At 51.8% G+C, this 15,740-nt stretch overlaps 1 protein-coding gene across 5 annotated transcripts in view; it reads right to left on the bottom strand.

The window, feature by feature from the left end:
* ALPK3 (alpha kinase 3) overlaps window positions 1-15,740 on the bottom strand; it is a 46,149-nt gene that overhangs the window by 27,776 nt on the left and 2,633 nt on the right. The window contains exons 2-4 of one of the 5 annotated variants that reach the window (XM_059179930.1): window positions 14,872-14,939; window positions 13,128-13,166; window positions 9,601-9,722 (exon numbers count right to left, since the gene is read on the bottom strand). Coding sequence is in view for 4 of the 5 variants with exons in the window: in XM_059179926.1 (XP_059035909.1) it covers window positions 1,808-2,105 (298 nt within the window). In the remaining variant the exon portion in view is untranslated. Of the gene's footprint in view, window positions 1-1,807; window positions 2,121-9,600; window positions 9,723-9,831; window positions 13,056-13,127; window positions 13,167-14,871; window positions 14,940-15,740 lie in introns of those variants that run through there. The other 4 variants (XM_059179927.1, XM_059179928.1, XM_059179929.1 and 1 more) reach the window with 4 other exon arrangements.

The raw sequence follows: 15,740 nt of genomic DNA on the forward strand, positions 1-15,740 counted from the left end.
TTCTCTGCACTCTGTCTTCCTCCCTCCCCTCCCATCAGGCTTTTGTGCGCACACAGCACCAGAATCCTGTCCGTGGAGGTCACTCCTGACTCGCACGTCGCCAAGTTTCCTGGCAATTCTCATGCCTCATCTGTTCAGTCTGTCGGCGTCGATGCCCACTCCCTGGGACCTTCTCACTCCTGGAGCGCTCTCCCTGCCTCATGGGCCACTCTTTCTAATTTCCTTCATCCGTCCCCCTCACCACCGGAGCCTGTGAGCGGGAGGTGCCCCAGGGCTCGGGCCCCAGAACCGCTTCCTGCTCTCTCTCCATATAACCTGAGGTCTGAGGCTGACCGGTGGGCTTTAAAGATCTGTGTGCCCGTCACTGCCACGTTCGTACGTCCAGCCCAGACCTCCCCCCTGAACTCCTGGTTCCTGATTTTGACCATGTGTCTGACAGCACCCCTGTGAGATCTGATAGGTCTGGAACTTACCATCTGGGCCCGGCTCCTCGCGCCTCCCTCCAGGACAGTTGTGACATAGCTCGGTACCCAGTGACTTTATCCTTCTAAGTTGATTTGGGCCCCAAATCTGGAGGCATTCCTTTATTCCTTTCTTTTTCTCACACCCATGCCATCAGACAATCCTACGGGCTCTTCCTTCAGAATATATCCACCACCTGGTCCCTTCTCACCACTCCCCACCACCAAGCAGTCCCCAGCCCCGTCTCACAGGTCAGTCTCCGTATTACCCCCCACTGATCTCCCTGCTCCCGCTCTGGCTTCTGTTCAACCCCCATCTACACAGCAGCCAGAGTAAGCCTTTGCAAGTCAAGTCAGGTCGTGGCACTGCTCTGCTCCAAACACCCGGGAGCTCCCATTCAGCGCAGGTTCTCCCGATCGGTGCCCCCCACCCCACTGCCTCATTTCCCACCACTCTTCCACTCTGGGCCTTGCTCGCTGCTACCCACCCCCCAACCCTAGCTACAGGGTCTGACTGGCTCGCCTCTAACACACAGCGCAAGCCACCCACCTCTATTCCCTCACTTTCTTTTTTTTTTCTTTAATTTAAAAATTTTTTTAAAGATTTTATTTATTTATTTGACAGACAGAGAGTACAAGTAGGCAGAGCAGCAGGCAGAGGGAGAAGCAGACTCCCCGTTGAGCGGAAAGCCCGACGCAGGGCTCGATCCCAGGACTCTGGGATCATGACCCGAGCCCAAGGCAGCCACTTAACAGACTGAGCCACCCAGGGACCCCTATTCCCTCACTTTCTGTCCTCACATTACCTTCTCAAGGGGCCTTCTCTCCCTCCCAGAAGCCTCGCCCCCTGCGCCTCTGCCCCTCTCACTATGTTTAGTGTGTAGCACCCATTGCCAGCTGACAGGTTACACACAGAGGACTTTGTTAGGTGGCGGACACCCTCGCCAACCCCCAGGGGAACATCGGTTCGTGACTTATCTGTGTTAGTCACCGCTGTGTCCCCGGTTCCTAGAATAGTGCCTGGTCTGGAACCAACGCGCATTAAATATTTATAGACAAATACACGAAGTGCTCTGGGTGCCGAGAGGGGACCAAACAAACACCTATGGCTGGAATATGGCAAAGGCTTTATGGTGCGAGCGGCCCTGGAACTGGTGGGCGGAATTTCAGAAAATGTCAAGTTGGGCGTCTGCCCCCCCCTTCACGGCAGGAGTCATGCCCCTGTGGTGACCTGTGTCCCTGCCTATCTCTTCTAGACCCACGTCCCACGTGCGCAGGAATTCTGTCTTCCCTGCTGTTGTGTCCCCGGCACCTAAGTCAGGGCCTGGCCCAGAGCGGTCACTTACCAAACCCTGACGGAGGAGGGAGGGAAGGAGTGAGAGAGCAAACAAGCAGGAGACAGATGGGGCCGGCGCGCCTCACACGGGAGCCGTAGCAGTAGCGTGTGGGGGTGGGAGGCAAAGGACATGCCGGGGGACCGCGTCCAGGAGCGGGGAGCACAGGAGGGGAGGCTGTGCTAGAGTCGGCCAGGAACAAACTCTGGGCAGCCCTGACTGTAAAGCGAGCCCCATGTTTCCACTGTGAGCTAAAGCCCCTGGTTACATCACCGCGCGGGGCCGAGGCCAGCACAGGTGTCCTCTCCATCCTGTGTGATGACCTCATCCCTCCAAGGGCCGGGCTCAGAGCCTCCAGCCTCATGATCTGCCCAGTAGGGCCTTAACCTCCAGGGCATCTGAGTCCATCAAGCTGGGACAGGGAAGGAGATACGGAACGGACCCCACCAGCCCAAGGCTGAGTTCTCAGCCCCCGTGGTGTCCTCTGATGCCTCTTCACAAAACGGTGGCCAACCTGGCAGCTGGGGGCTCCGTGGCAGTCATGGGTTTTTAGAAACACTTCTATCTGGACAGAAAACATTTCCTTGGGCCATGGATGATATGAACTATATCCTAAAACACACAAAACAACAGGAACGGCCCTTCCCTCCCAGCTGCATACACACTCCGGCCCATGCATGTGTGTCCACAAGTGGGCACGCACACACGTTCGGCTCTGGCCAGGAGAGCCCGCAGCGGTCCCACAGCCTGGGGCTTTCCCCGTCCCCCCTCCCCCTTTCCCCCTGAGACCTCTGCTTCACAGGCGACAGGCCTAAGTCTCGAACCCAACCTGGAGACTTGCAGCCTTGTCCCAACCAACCCCAGTTTGAGAAGCTCAGGTGGTAGGGATCATTAATGATGAAACCCATGTTGGAGTTCTCAAAGAGCTTTCGAACGGTTCTGTCTGGCCCTCCGCACAATCCTGTGAGGATTCTTCACACTTACTAAGGACTCACTACGGGCCAGGTACCGAGCTGAACATTTTTCTTGTATTATGTAATCATCGCAAAAATCCTACAAGGAATATACTGTTATTAATCCCCAATTTAAGAAGAGGAATTCAGGGCACCTGGGTGGCTCAGTCGGTTAAGCATCTGCCTTTGGCTCAGGCCATGATCCCAGGGTCCTGAGATCGAGCCCCGTGTTGGGCTCCCTGCTCAGCCTGCTTCTCCCCCTCCCTCTGATGCTCCCGCTGCTTGAGCTTTCTCTCTCTCTCTGTCAAACAAATAAGATCTTAAAAATAAAAACTAAAGAAGAGGAATTTAAGGCCCATGAAATGAAGACTTCTGCCTAAGATCATCTAGCTAATGATATGCAGAATAACCAAATTCAGACCCCTCTTTTCTATAAAGCAGGCAAGTCAGGGGTTTTGATCTGTGTTTCACACAAAAGTGAGACAGGGGGACGCCTGGGTGGCTCAGTTGGTTAAGCGGCTGCCTTCGGCTCAGGTCATGATCCCAGCGTCCTGGGGTCGAGTCCCACATCAGGCTCCTTGCTCCGCAGGGAGCCTGCTTCTCCGTCTGACTCTGCCTTCCACTCTGTCTGCCTGTGCTCGCTCTCACTCGCTCTGACAAATAAATAAAATCTTAAAAAAAAAAAAAAAAAAAAAAAGTGAGACAGGGCTCTGGGAAGTAAAGTGACAGCCAGAGTCACAAGGCACCTGGCTTCCTTTTCCCTTTACTGATGCTCTTTCTGGTGAGGATTCTGGGACCAATATGTAGGTTTGTATTCCCAGCATTCATTGTATTAGACTCATTTCTCTAAGAAAGGTGTTTCTCTGGAACTTGGTTCTGTCTAAAGGCTCAGTCACTGTCCAGTGTCTTTGGCTGCTTCCGCCTCCTGCCTCAATGTCTATGCACACCTACAGGCACATACACCAACACAGAATCCACAGAGTTGAGGAGAGTGGGGGAATGGGCCACCATGCTGGACAAAGATGGGCAACATCAAAGTAGCTTTCTGACCAAGGGAGCCCCTGGGGGAGACAGCCAGAAAGCAGAGTCAAGGTCTACCATCCCCCACTCCAAGAGGGGAGAGACTCTGGGTTGTATAATCCTTCTCCAAGACCACAAGGACTTCTTTCAGAGCTCAGCCAGCAGGAGAAGGGGCACAGACTCCTCTTCCTCATGCAGTCTAGGTTCTGACCCCCCCCAGAAAGCATCACCTGCTACTGGCAGGGGGCCCTGGTGGGGCTGACTCATCACAGTCCAGTTTAAGGAAGGAATGCTTCCGGCACGGTGGGAGGAAGACAGACACAGGTGGTCATTGTATCTCCACGGACACAAGCTGGGATCACCACGTGAGTCTCCCGTGGAGGCCGGTCTCAGCCACAGACCGATCTACCATCTACTTCTCCAGATCAGGAGACTCAGCTCCTGTCTCCTTTGTTCTCTGCTTTTTCTGGATCCTGCTTCCCCCTCCCCCTTCCTTCCTCATCCAGTCTACATTCTCACCTTGCTAACTGGAAAAGGCTTATTGATGGTGGACTATGGCGATCACAGAGACCTCCTCCTTAATGTACTGCATAAAACTCAAGTGACATGAGATTTTTTTTTTTTATGTGTGGGGGACAAGGAGTGGGGAGGAGGAAGTTAGGGACTACAGGGGACTAAGGTATGAATGTTAGCAATACCTAGAGCTCTGGAAATCTTATAGCCCCAAATAGGAGTGCTAGAGACCTGGGCATGGCAGGTGCTCCTGAGCAGAAAGAAGACTGTGGCCTTTGTTGGCCATCATGAGACATGGATGATATCTCAACTGAGGGGATAAAGGTTTGCTCCTTTGGGTTGGGCTTAAAACAGGGCCAAGCTTTGGGCGCCTGGGTGGCTCAGTGGGCTAAGCCGCTGCCTTCGGCTCAGGTCATGATCTCAGGGTCCTGGGATCGAGTCCCGCATCGGGCTCTCTGCTCAGCAGGGAGCCTGCTTCCTCCCCTCTCTCTCTCTCTGCCTGCCTCTCTGCCTACTTGTGATCTCTCTCTGTCAAATAAATAAATAAAATATTTTTAAAAAATAATAAAATAAAATAAAACAGGGCCAAGCTTCATAATGACAATGGGGGGTATTGAATAAAATGCCCCAAGATTCTGGAAATCAGACTCCTGTCTGGCTTCTCCAACATCCTTCTCAGAGTCCATGGCTGCGAAGGGTAGAAAGGAAGAGGGAGAGAAGGGAGACCCGTCTCCGATGCCTGCCCCTCTCAGGTGGCCCAGGTCCCCTGCAGCAGCTGCGACCGAGAGGAACAGGCATTTGGCCAACAGGTACTGAGCACCTTCTTTGTGCTTTTTCCAGAAAGGCAGCGTGTGCCTGGTTTGCACTCTATCCTCACAGATCTCACAGTTTTCCTGGAGGAGCAGAGAAACAGATACAGCAAGAGATTTCCGTGGCAGTGCTAGAGATGGATGATGTCCTAGAGGATAAGCCATGTGGTCTGGGCTTTGAAAGATGAGACGGAATTTTCCAGCAAAGGAGGAGGCTTTGAGGTAAAAAGACAGAATGAGCATATCCCCTGTTTTCACTCTCTCCACTATGAGTACTCTAACGAGATTTTTTTAATTAAAAGACATAAAACCACAGGGAAGAGGAGAACAGATGAGGCAAGCAACAGGAAGAACAACAGTCTGGAAGTCGGAAAGCAGATGGACAGTGGACACGGGCTCTACAGAGCCTGGACAGCTGAACCCTAACGTAGCAGTGGGGGAACAGAGAGCTACCCTTTGAGCACTGGAAAAGCCCCCGAAAGGCATAATTGCAAGCAATCACTTGGGGGAAAGGGAAAGGAGGAGAGGTTATAAGGTGCAAGAAAAACCATCAGATCTCTGGATCCCCTCACCCCCTCCCTACGGCCAGGTAACTACTTCTTCCCACCCCCATGGCCAAAGGTGAGAAGGATTATCTGGAAAGGTACAAGTTTACCCCCAGGGTAAGCCAGCACAGCTGAGAGCAAGGCTACTCTGTGGGAAACGAAAATGTAGTAATTGTATGCATAAAATGAATGCTCTCTGATGAGAGCCCACCCAACCCTACAATCTGCAAGCTCCTGGAAAATCTTTACCCGCCCCCCCAGGCAAGATAGGGGAAGAGTATTCACTAGGGATGCTAGCTAGCCCAAGATGAAGGGATTAAAGAAACTTGCCTTCTCATTTCCCACAGTGGCTGCCAGATCTCCCTACAAGGAAGCCCCAGGTTTTCAGGACCCTCCTGCTTCCTCAGAACCAACAACCAGATTTTTGGTCTCCACTCTTAACCATTATCTGACAGCTAAGGATCGCTAGGTGTCTGAAGACAGCCTATAGTCTACGGCCATACCACCCTGAACGTGCCCGATCTCGTCTGAAGACAGCCTATACATAGAAGACTAAGGATGAAAACAAATTAAAAAAAAAAAAAAAAAAAAAAAAAAAGCTAATTGGAAGGAACTCAAGCTATGCAGGGAGAAGGAAACTTTTAGAAAACTATCATTACTAGTGTCAGAGAGCTAAGAGGAGATGGTACATTCATGAAGATCAGGATGCCACAGGAAAAAAATTAAGAATTTCTTAGAAATTAAAAGCCCAGTGGAAGAGTAGAAAGAGAACAGTGAGGAAATCTCCCAGAAAGAGAGCAAAAATACATATAGATAAAAGGGGAAGAAAGGAAAAGAAAAGGAGAGAATGAGTCCAGGGGAGCAGATATCCACGTAACGAGAGTTCCAGAAGGAAGGAGCAAGAGAAAACAGGAGGGACAAGCCAACATCAAAACGATCTCAAATTTCCCAGACCTAGAGGCCATCAGTTACTAGATTGAAAGAGTCCAAGCACGCCCCAGGTTGAAAAGACACTCATATCAAGTTACATCCTTATGACACATCAGAACCTTCTTACAAGCTTCCGGAGAGGAAACAACAAACAAACAAAACCAGTCTCCTGTCAAGAATGAGGAGTTAAACCATCTTCCTGCTCTGAACATTAATGTTGGGAGAAAGAAGACAATGCAACAATGTCTTCAAAATGCTCAAGGACAATGATTTTCAACTTAGAATTCTATAATTCCATACCCAGCCAAACTCTCCATCAAGAGTAAAATAAAAAATTTAAAAAAATTATTTTTTCAGTCAGGAGTTGTCTAACATTTACTTCCCACATACTCTAAGAAGCTACCAAAACAAGAATGTAAATCAAGAAAAAGAAAAATGTGGACTATAAAAACTGGGAAATTTGTCACAGGAGAGAGGTAAAGGGGACATCTAGGATGATGGTTAAGGGAGATCCCAGGGTGCCAAGCGTGCATCAAGTGCAGAAAGCAACTGAGTCACACTGGAGCGGAAAGGCTCGAAGGAGAGATAGGTGGCAAGTGTGTCATCACCACGCCTCCTGTTGTAGTGCCATCTCTGGTAGGATGTCTTCTTACGTGATGACACTATTGAAGGATGTAGTTCAGTAAAGCCAGAGGAAAAAAACAGGAAAAAGGAACATATGAGATCCAGGAAACTGAATCAAACCCAGGAGAAAGACAAAGAGAAAACTTAGGATAACAGCTGTGTGTCTTGGTGTACCTGGGTGGCCTTCGGCTCAGGTCATGATCTCAGGGTCCCGGGATCGAGCCCCGCGTCAGGCTCTCTGTTCAGCGGGGAGCCTGCTTCCTTCTCTCTCCCTGCCTGCCTTTCTGCCTACTTGTGATCTCTCTCTGTGTGTCAAATAAATAAGTAAAATCTTAAAAAAAAAAAAAAAAAAAACAACCTGTGTCTGGGTCTAAAAGGCCACCAGTTGAAACAGAAGAACAGAGATCTCCAAGAGAGAGGTCTCCAAGGAAAGCAGCTGACAAGAATACTGAAGACAGTCACCTTGTAGGAAACTATAGTTAAGAGGCTACTGAATGGGATAAGAAAATCTAGCAATAGATAGCAACAAAACAAAACAATTAAATGAAAAGTTAAAGAAATACTAACAAGTAAAAAACAGAAGAAAGAAATGTAATCGTAGTATACTACAATCTTGAGTTATGAATAATAGTGCCTAGAAAGAAGGTAAACAGTAAATATTGATTTAAGCAAAAATTATGACATTACATTACATTGAGAAGATAAGTGAGGAGAAACAGAGAAAATGAAGACAGAGCTAATTTCCTATCTACTGTAACAGGAAGATCAGCTAGCATAGAAACCCGAAGTCTCAAAAGTTAGCAACAGTCACACTATCACTCAGCATTGTGGAAATGTATACCCTTATAGCTAAACGTATACACTAGTAGCTAAAAGGGGAAAACGGTTGCTTCTAAAGACAAACCGGTAGGAGGAGTGAACACTGTCCTTTGATGCTAGCGTAATTTAAAGATGCGTGTTACGTGCATGTATGCATTTGATTACATAAAAATTAATTTCCTTTAAAAAGAAGAATGAAGGACCTTCGATATAGGGAAAATAGCAGACGTGAAAGCATACATCTGTGAAAGAGCCAGGTTTGTCCAGAAAACTGTTAGCGCCACAAGTCACAAAGCGGGAGTAAGCAAGCAGCCCCAAATGCTACAGAGAGCAGAACTAGCATTTCCTTCTCACCAACTTCGCAGGCTTTGGCAAGTCACCTAACCTATTTTGGGTTCTCCGTAAACCTGGACTAACAATAGCACTTACTTCACCGGGTTTTGTAAGAATCCAGGGACAATGGAAACAGATGAATGTTGCAAGACGGGTCATGCCACGCAAATGTAAGGGATATTGGCAGAGGTCTGAGTCCCCTGGAACAGACGGGGTTCTCTGCCTGGAGCTCAGAGGCTTCTGGGTCAGGGTGAGAACTACCTGGGGGAACCCAGTCCCAGAGAAGCTGTTTAGATGGCTGGGGCAGACAGGGCCCCCAGAATCAGGGTGTGTCACACCTGGAAACCACCAATGCCTTTGATTTACTGGGGAAGCTGGGGGGCTCTCAGAGGGACGCTTAACCTGGGCCCCTTGGTCTGATGGCTGCACGGCTGGGAGGGGCAGACCCGCAGGCCCACAGACAGGTCAGGCTGGTGTGACAGGAGGTCTGGAGGGGAGGCCATACTCAGGGCCAGCTTTTGGGTACACCCACCCCACCCTCCTCCATCACAGAGGACCATCACTCTGCCTCCGGTACTGCCAAATCCGGCCGTGGAGCTCAGGGAAAAGCGAGTAATAGTAGCCTTCATCTCTAGCACTTACATGGTACTCACTGTACACCAGGCACTATTCCAAATGCTTTGCAGGTTTGATGCAATCGGTCTCACAATAATCCTATAAGGTTCCTACTGTTATCATCCCCACTTTGCAGATGAGGCACTGCAACGTCGTGCAAGGTTCTGCAACCTCTTCTGTATCACATAGCTGGAAAGGGGACGGATGCGCCTTCCAGCCAAGTGATCTGCAGCCAGAAGCACTAGACATCGCTGTCTCCCAGGCTTGACACGCCCAAGCCTCAACACCCTCAACTCTAAAACGGGGATATTTGGGAAAATGACCTCAAAAACCTTTTTCAGCTGGAGAGCTTCTTCCCTTGCAACTAAGACTCATCAGTTGTCTATGTTTGCCCAAGGGTTTAGAACCTTTACCGAAGATAGGTTCTGAAGAAGCGTGGGGCGTGTATGTGGCTCCAGAAGGGGAGGAGAAAGGGACCCCAGCCCCCTCAGGGAGATTCAGCTGGAGAGAAAGCTAAGGAAACGAATATGAACTTGCCCAGTTTTGTGCAAAGAGCCAACCCCTTCTGTGCCTGGACCCACAGCCCCCCGGGACCCTTCTGTGTGCAGTGACCCTGGTGTGCATCCTACAGAGGGCTTCATTACCTGTGACGATGCAGGTGAACTTGGCATCACTGTCCTGGGACACAGCCCGGGACTTGAGCGTGGTCTCGAATAGCGGCTGGGTCTCCTCTGTTAGCTGAGCAATGATGGAGCAGAAGGTGCTCCTAGGAGAGGCAAAGAAATTTTCAGAGTGGTCTTCCCCCCACACCCCACCAAGATATCTGGTATCGCCCAGTTCAGGCTGGTGTTGTCCAAAAGCAACTTCGATCTTACCATATCCATCCATCATCCCGTGGCCATGGCTCCAGTACCTGAGCAAGTCTTTCTTCGAGGGAGCCAGATGTCCTGGCCAGGCGGGTGGCAGGGATGGAACCGAGGGGCTGGATGGAATCCTGATCCAGACCCATTCCAATAGGCAGGCTTCTGACCATGGGCCAGGCTCCTAAGCATGCTGAACCACCAGCCCTGGCGTCCCCTTCCCATCCTTGTCAGAGAGCCTTGCTTTACCCTCTACCGTTTATCTTCAGGAAAGCTCGTGCATGGGGGTGGCACACATTCGGACAGGCCCAGCCTCAGAGATGAAGACCCCAGCACAGCAGGGCTTCCATCCATGCCAAAGAGGGAAAGCCACTCAACCCTCAAGGAGACACAGTTCCGGGGCCTCTCCAAATGTTTGGGCTCAGAAGAAATGCCCCCGCATGTATGAGCATAGATCATAATAGACAACGAATAAGGCAGCCAATGCCCAGGGTCCAGATCCAAGGGTAGGCTCTCATTCATTGGGGTGTCAGGAAAGAGAGTCTGCTCTTGGACCCTCTCTGGACGCCACATGCTCGCGTGGATACATGGCTTCCAGCTCTGAGACCAGCCAGCGGGACTGCCAAATAAAAAGACCCACCCCTGCAAAAGCCAGGATTTTGAGTTCCATTGTGACGGTCTGCCTCCCCAAATTCAAGGGCATTTGCAGGCTCATGGGAGTCCAGCGTGGACTCACCAACACTGCTGATCCCATCAGGTCCCCTCCTTCCCAGGCGTGGGAAGCAAACCACCATGCCAAACCCTCTCACGGGCCAGCAGAGACACAATGCGTCCCTAGGCGTGAAGCGTTAACCACACAGCCAGGTCATCTGGTGCCCAAGCCGTGACCAGCCCTCCCCACGCCCCCAACTCAGACAGCCCATTGTGAGCAGCAGTGAGGATGGTGAGGGGAGAAGTGATCAGAAGCAGGAGGGTCTGCCTTTCTCTGTGCCTCGGAGGAGGGGCGGTCACCCAGGCAATGCGTGTCTGCTCGAGCCCCTTCCACCAGGGGCAGCGGGGTCTGTGGGAACGCTGCACCAAGGGGCTATGACCCTGTGCTTGGTGGGGAGAAGCCTCCACACTCAACTCCTCGTTTCTGCGGCTGTCGTTCTGGACTTGAGGTTGAGGAGAAAAGTTCTAGCCCAGGAAACACATCTGGAAGCAGTGAGACTTCTGGACCAACAAGTGCTCCAGCCACGGGGTCTCCACGGGAATGCAGATGCCTGGGCCTCCAGGGAGTTGACAGTAGCCCTCCCCGACAAACACTACCCAGAAAGGGGACCCTAACTCTTCACACCCCTGAATGCTTGACCTGGGCCCGAAGTCCAGCTTCTAGGACACTCCCTAGGACACTCACCTAGAACTCCTCTCTCATATGCAACTTTTCCTTCTCTAACCCATTCAGGAATTCAACTCCTGGACACTCAGGAACATAACATCTGAAGGCGTTTCTTGCTGCTCTCACACTAAGACAAATTTCTGACTTCGGGGCATACCAAATCCCAACCAACAGCTGCCCAAGGAAACTGCTGTGCCCAAAGGAATTGGACTTCCATGATGTCGCAGCTAATTCAAAACATCCCTCATTCTGTCCCCCCTCCAGAACCTGAATCCTATCTTACTCGTAAACATGAGCCTGGATCTAATACCAGCTTAGCCTCAAGGGATGGAGCTGCTTGGACGAGTCTAAGGAAATAAGCTACCGGAAATGCGCTACCGTGAGAAAGCAGGGAAAGTCTGCTTCGAGGAAATTTGCGGAGGCAGTGCTTGTGCTAAATATTCAGCAGCAAGTAGTTATTTTGTGTCCGTACTGATTTTGAACAGGAAAGAACACTCATCTTCTCAAACTTCCCACACTAGGTTCTAAGCTACATTATAGAAAATGTTTGCGTGGAAAAATCACACGTTAACTGTTCAAAGGCATGGCTAGCCGAAAGCCCTCTGGGAGGTAAGTGTGGGGTGCATTCAAGGAGACGGGGGAGTTCCTGCATAAGCTGTCCACTGAATGTCACCTCCCTTCTGTCCCCTTCCTCCGGACCACTCTGCCGGACTCTGGATGTGCTGCTTCCAGGGTCCTGGAGAGCCAGAAGTCCACACATCTGGCAATGGCCTGGTCCCACCCTGACACCTCCAAGCCTTTCCAACTCTGTGACTTCATAAGGAGATCACAGCCTAATCGTGTGTTTCTAAGGAACACCAGCATCACTGGCTTTTGTGGTGTTCGGAGGAACCTAATACTGCCCTTACATTAGCTTCTTTACCTTGCTTTAACTTCTAAGGTCCTTTCTCTTTTAGCACTTAGCACTCCCCTTAGAATTTGGCTGTGATGCCCTCTCTTCCACCCACCGAGACCCTGTACCAACCGAAGAACCAAGGTTCCGCAAGGCTCTCCTACAGCAGAGGATACATGCATGGTAGGTCCCAAGCGTGTCTGTAGACATTATTAGCTAGTCGGGGACCATCTGGCTCTGCAGGCCTATTTCTCTGTGTACAGAAAGTGTAGGCACCTCTCCCCAAATCTACCACAGTCTGGGATGAGACCCAACTGGTGGGAGAGAGCCAGGAAATGTTCCCACTTTATGAAAGTCAGCTCAGCCAGTGGTAAAAAGCTGTCCCCAGCTCGGGAGGAGAGGACAGGCATTCTGTGGGTGAACCCCGACTGTGGGCCCACTTGGGTCCTGCCCTACTTCTGCAGCGGGTTCTGGGAACAAGCAAAAGCAGTAATGCACTAACACGGTATTCCCTGCCCTCAAAGAGTGCACGGTCCTGCAGGGGTGGACAGAGCCAAGGGAGAAGGGAATAAGAGAAAGAGGCGGTAGAAGAACTTAAGGGACTCAGGAGGAAACCATTTAAGGCAGGAACCATGGTCAGAAGATCGGCAATAAGGTGTGCAACCTAGATGTGGCATGACAAACACAGGGGGGACCTTGGATTGGGAAGTGGGTCCCATGCCTGGTGGCTCGCTGTCCAAGCCCCGTGGTGCCTCTCCCAGGGGCACAGAGACATAGCAGCAGGCACCTCCGGAAGCCTTGCCTATTTCTGGGTCCCCAGATGCCTTTCAGTGGCCCATGCAGGCATCAGCTCCGGCCCCCGTGGGACCCTTCCGTGCTCACAAGAGTGCCCTCTCACACTCCCCGCCCGCCGCCCTCCACCCCTCCCCTCGCCCCATGCAGCCTCCCCCGATAGTGCACAGGCTGTCTCCCAGAGGCCCTTCAACACCCAGACCCAAGAAAAAGAAGCAGTCAGAGAAATGTAATGCAATGTGCGTTTACCTTCCAGAGCTGGGGTGAGACAACCGGTTGCTTGATAAGCTAAGCGAAAACAGCAAATGGAATCATTAGGCCAAAAAAGCAAGGAAAGGAGGCGACACCAACAACATTCTGCGGAGTATTAATTGGCCACCATCTGGGGCCCAGAGGCCTTTCTATTAAAAGGGACCAGCTGTCTTAGTTGGCCTGCTCTGGTTAGCGTGTGGCCCCACCCCCAGACACCAGTGTATCTGAAACCAAGAGCTCATTAAATGCAGCCGAGTCCAGAGGGATGGTTAGGCAGGAAGAAGGCTCCTTGGGGCTGCGCTTTGAGAAAAATGCGTGCCAGGCACTTGGGTCACTGGCCCCCAGAGAGGGTCTCAGGGCTGCCTGGCATGCTTCCGTACCCCGCAGCCCTCCAGCCTTGGGGGACAGTTCCTGCTTCAACCCTCAGTCTTTGGGGGAGAAGAGCCCCCATTCCTAGAAGGAGACAGGTGGCTTGGAAGAACACCCATTAATAGGTTAAAGTATGGTTAAAGGGGCCACACAAGGCAAACCAGCTAGAAGAGAAAAGAAGAGGAGAAAGACAAAGCAGTTAATTCAGCGGGAACCAGGAGGCACCCAGCTCCGTCAGACCAGCACACGGCCCGTGATGATGCCCACAGGCCCTGATTAGCCCTCCTACCCCGGGGCAGCTCAAAGTGGACACTGGCCGGGGGGTACGTCGGCCACTGGGGGCAGAGGACCCACACAGGGACACTTGCCTTGCCTCTCCATCTTTCCTAATATGATCACCTCTGGGAGAGTCTAGGGCCACTGTCCCACGGCCCTTGGGGAGACCTTGGGGCCATTCCCTCCACACTGGCCCCCTTCAGCTGTCCCTACGTCTCCAACTACAGCATGTTCCACTGACAGCCTGTCCCTCTATAACCAACACCCAGAACTCCTCCTCTGCCCCAAAACACGGCTTCCCCTGCAGGGCTCCTGGGTTTGCGGCCACCTCCAGAATCCTCCCAACTGTAAATCTGCCGTTTGGACTCCTCCCTCTCCTCCAGCTTCCAAGTGCAGCTGGTCCACAATGCTTGGCCTTCTTTCTCCTTTTTTCGCTACTCCTGCCGTGTCCTGGTCTAGACCCCCCCAGAGCTCCATTTCTGAGGACCACCTCGGCCCCCTTCTCCTTCACCCCCCATATCACACCACTTCCCTGAAAAAGATGTGACAATCCCCCCTGTTGAGTCTCAACTCCTTAATTGGGCAATTAAGGTCCTCCCCGATCGGCTCACACCCCCATGACCACTACGGTTCTCTACTTCCTAACACCCATGTTCCACGGGAACCAGTCCTGTCCCTAACTGCCATGGACATGTCCACTGCTGACCTCTGAGCCCATACGTCCATTCTCCCTGCTTGGAAAGCCCTCCCTCCTTCCGTCTGCTCCGCTAAACCCTGTCTGCCCTGCCTTCCAGACCGAGCTCTTTCTGTAGCTTTCCTGCTCCCAGCACAGTGCTCAGCAGACAGCAGGCATTCAACAGCTGTTTTTGTGGAAGGGAGAGAGAGAGAGAAAGAGAAAGAAGGAAGAGAGAGGGTATGCACGAGCATCTTTCAAACAGGAAGGGTGCTGCCCCCCAGAGGGAGCCGCTGCTCCAGAGAAGATGGGAAGAGCAAGGGCGCAGCTGCCTTTGCTCAGAGCTTTAAAAATCCTCTGGAGGCTGCGTGGGCAGAACCTCCCATGGTTCCAAGACACTGGCCAACTCCATCCTTTCCTGACCATGAACTTCCTTTGCCTTTCTCCTCGTAATTGAGAGATTTCTCCTCTGTTGGGTCTGGATTTCTTCCCTGGGAAGGAGAGGGAGAGAATCAGCTCTCTAATTCCAAGAGGAAAATGAAAGGTGCCCCCTGCAAGCAGATAAGACCCTGCGCCGGGACAGAGACCCCGCCCTGGCTCTCTCTAGAGAGAGCCGCTCTGTCCCGACCTGCTTTCTCTAGGCCTCGCCCTTCCGCTGTTAGCCGGGTCAGGAGGGGTCCTGCGCCACGGGGGCACCTTATCTTCAGCGGGTGGGAGCTCTGCATATGCCCTGTCGACGGGGCCAAAGCTAGGCTCGGGGCTTCACCCAAGCAGGAACGGCTCCTTTTACTGACCGCGAAGGGCATCGGACATTGGTGCAAAAAGTCCTAATGAGTTCTTAATGCCACCTGCATTGTGTAGAACGGCGATGCAGGGCCCAGGAAGGAAGGCTCTCTCGGTAAAGCAAGAACGTGAGCCTGGAGGGAGCCAGGACTGGCTATGGAAACCAGGGTCTCCCATTCATCCTGGCTTTTACATATTCTGGGACATAAAAGGCTCTTGGAAAATCCTAGCCTGATGACTCAGGCTGAGCCCTCTTGCCTGACCCAAGTAGAACAGAAGAGGTCTTCCAAAGCTGTCTGTAGTAAACATATATAGGTTCTAGGGCTCCTCTGAGCCCAGGTGGACCAGGCTATCCAAGAAATGAGGGGGTAGGGATTTCTGAAACTTCTGAGTGTCTCTCCACCTGAATATAGCTCCTTACCCTGCTGTAGTCCCCCATGTCCCACTTCCTAGAGGGATGAGGTCCTAGAGGGCAGATGTCCTATGAAGCTGGACCTACAGGGATACAG

Source organism: Mustela lutreola, chromosome 7 (genome assembly GCF_030435805.1).
Source record: "Mustela lutreola isolate mMusLut2 chromosome 7, mMusLut2.pri, whole genome shotgun sequence".
Classification (NCBI taxonomy): Eukaryota; Metazoa; Chordata; class Mammalia; order Carnivora; family Mustelidae; genus Mustela; species Mustela lutreola.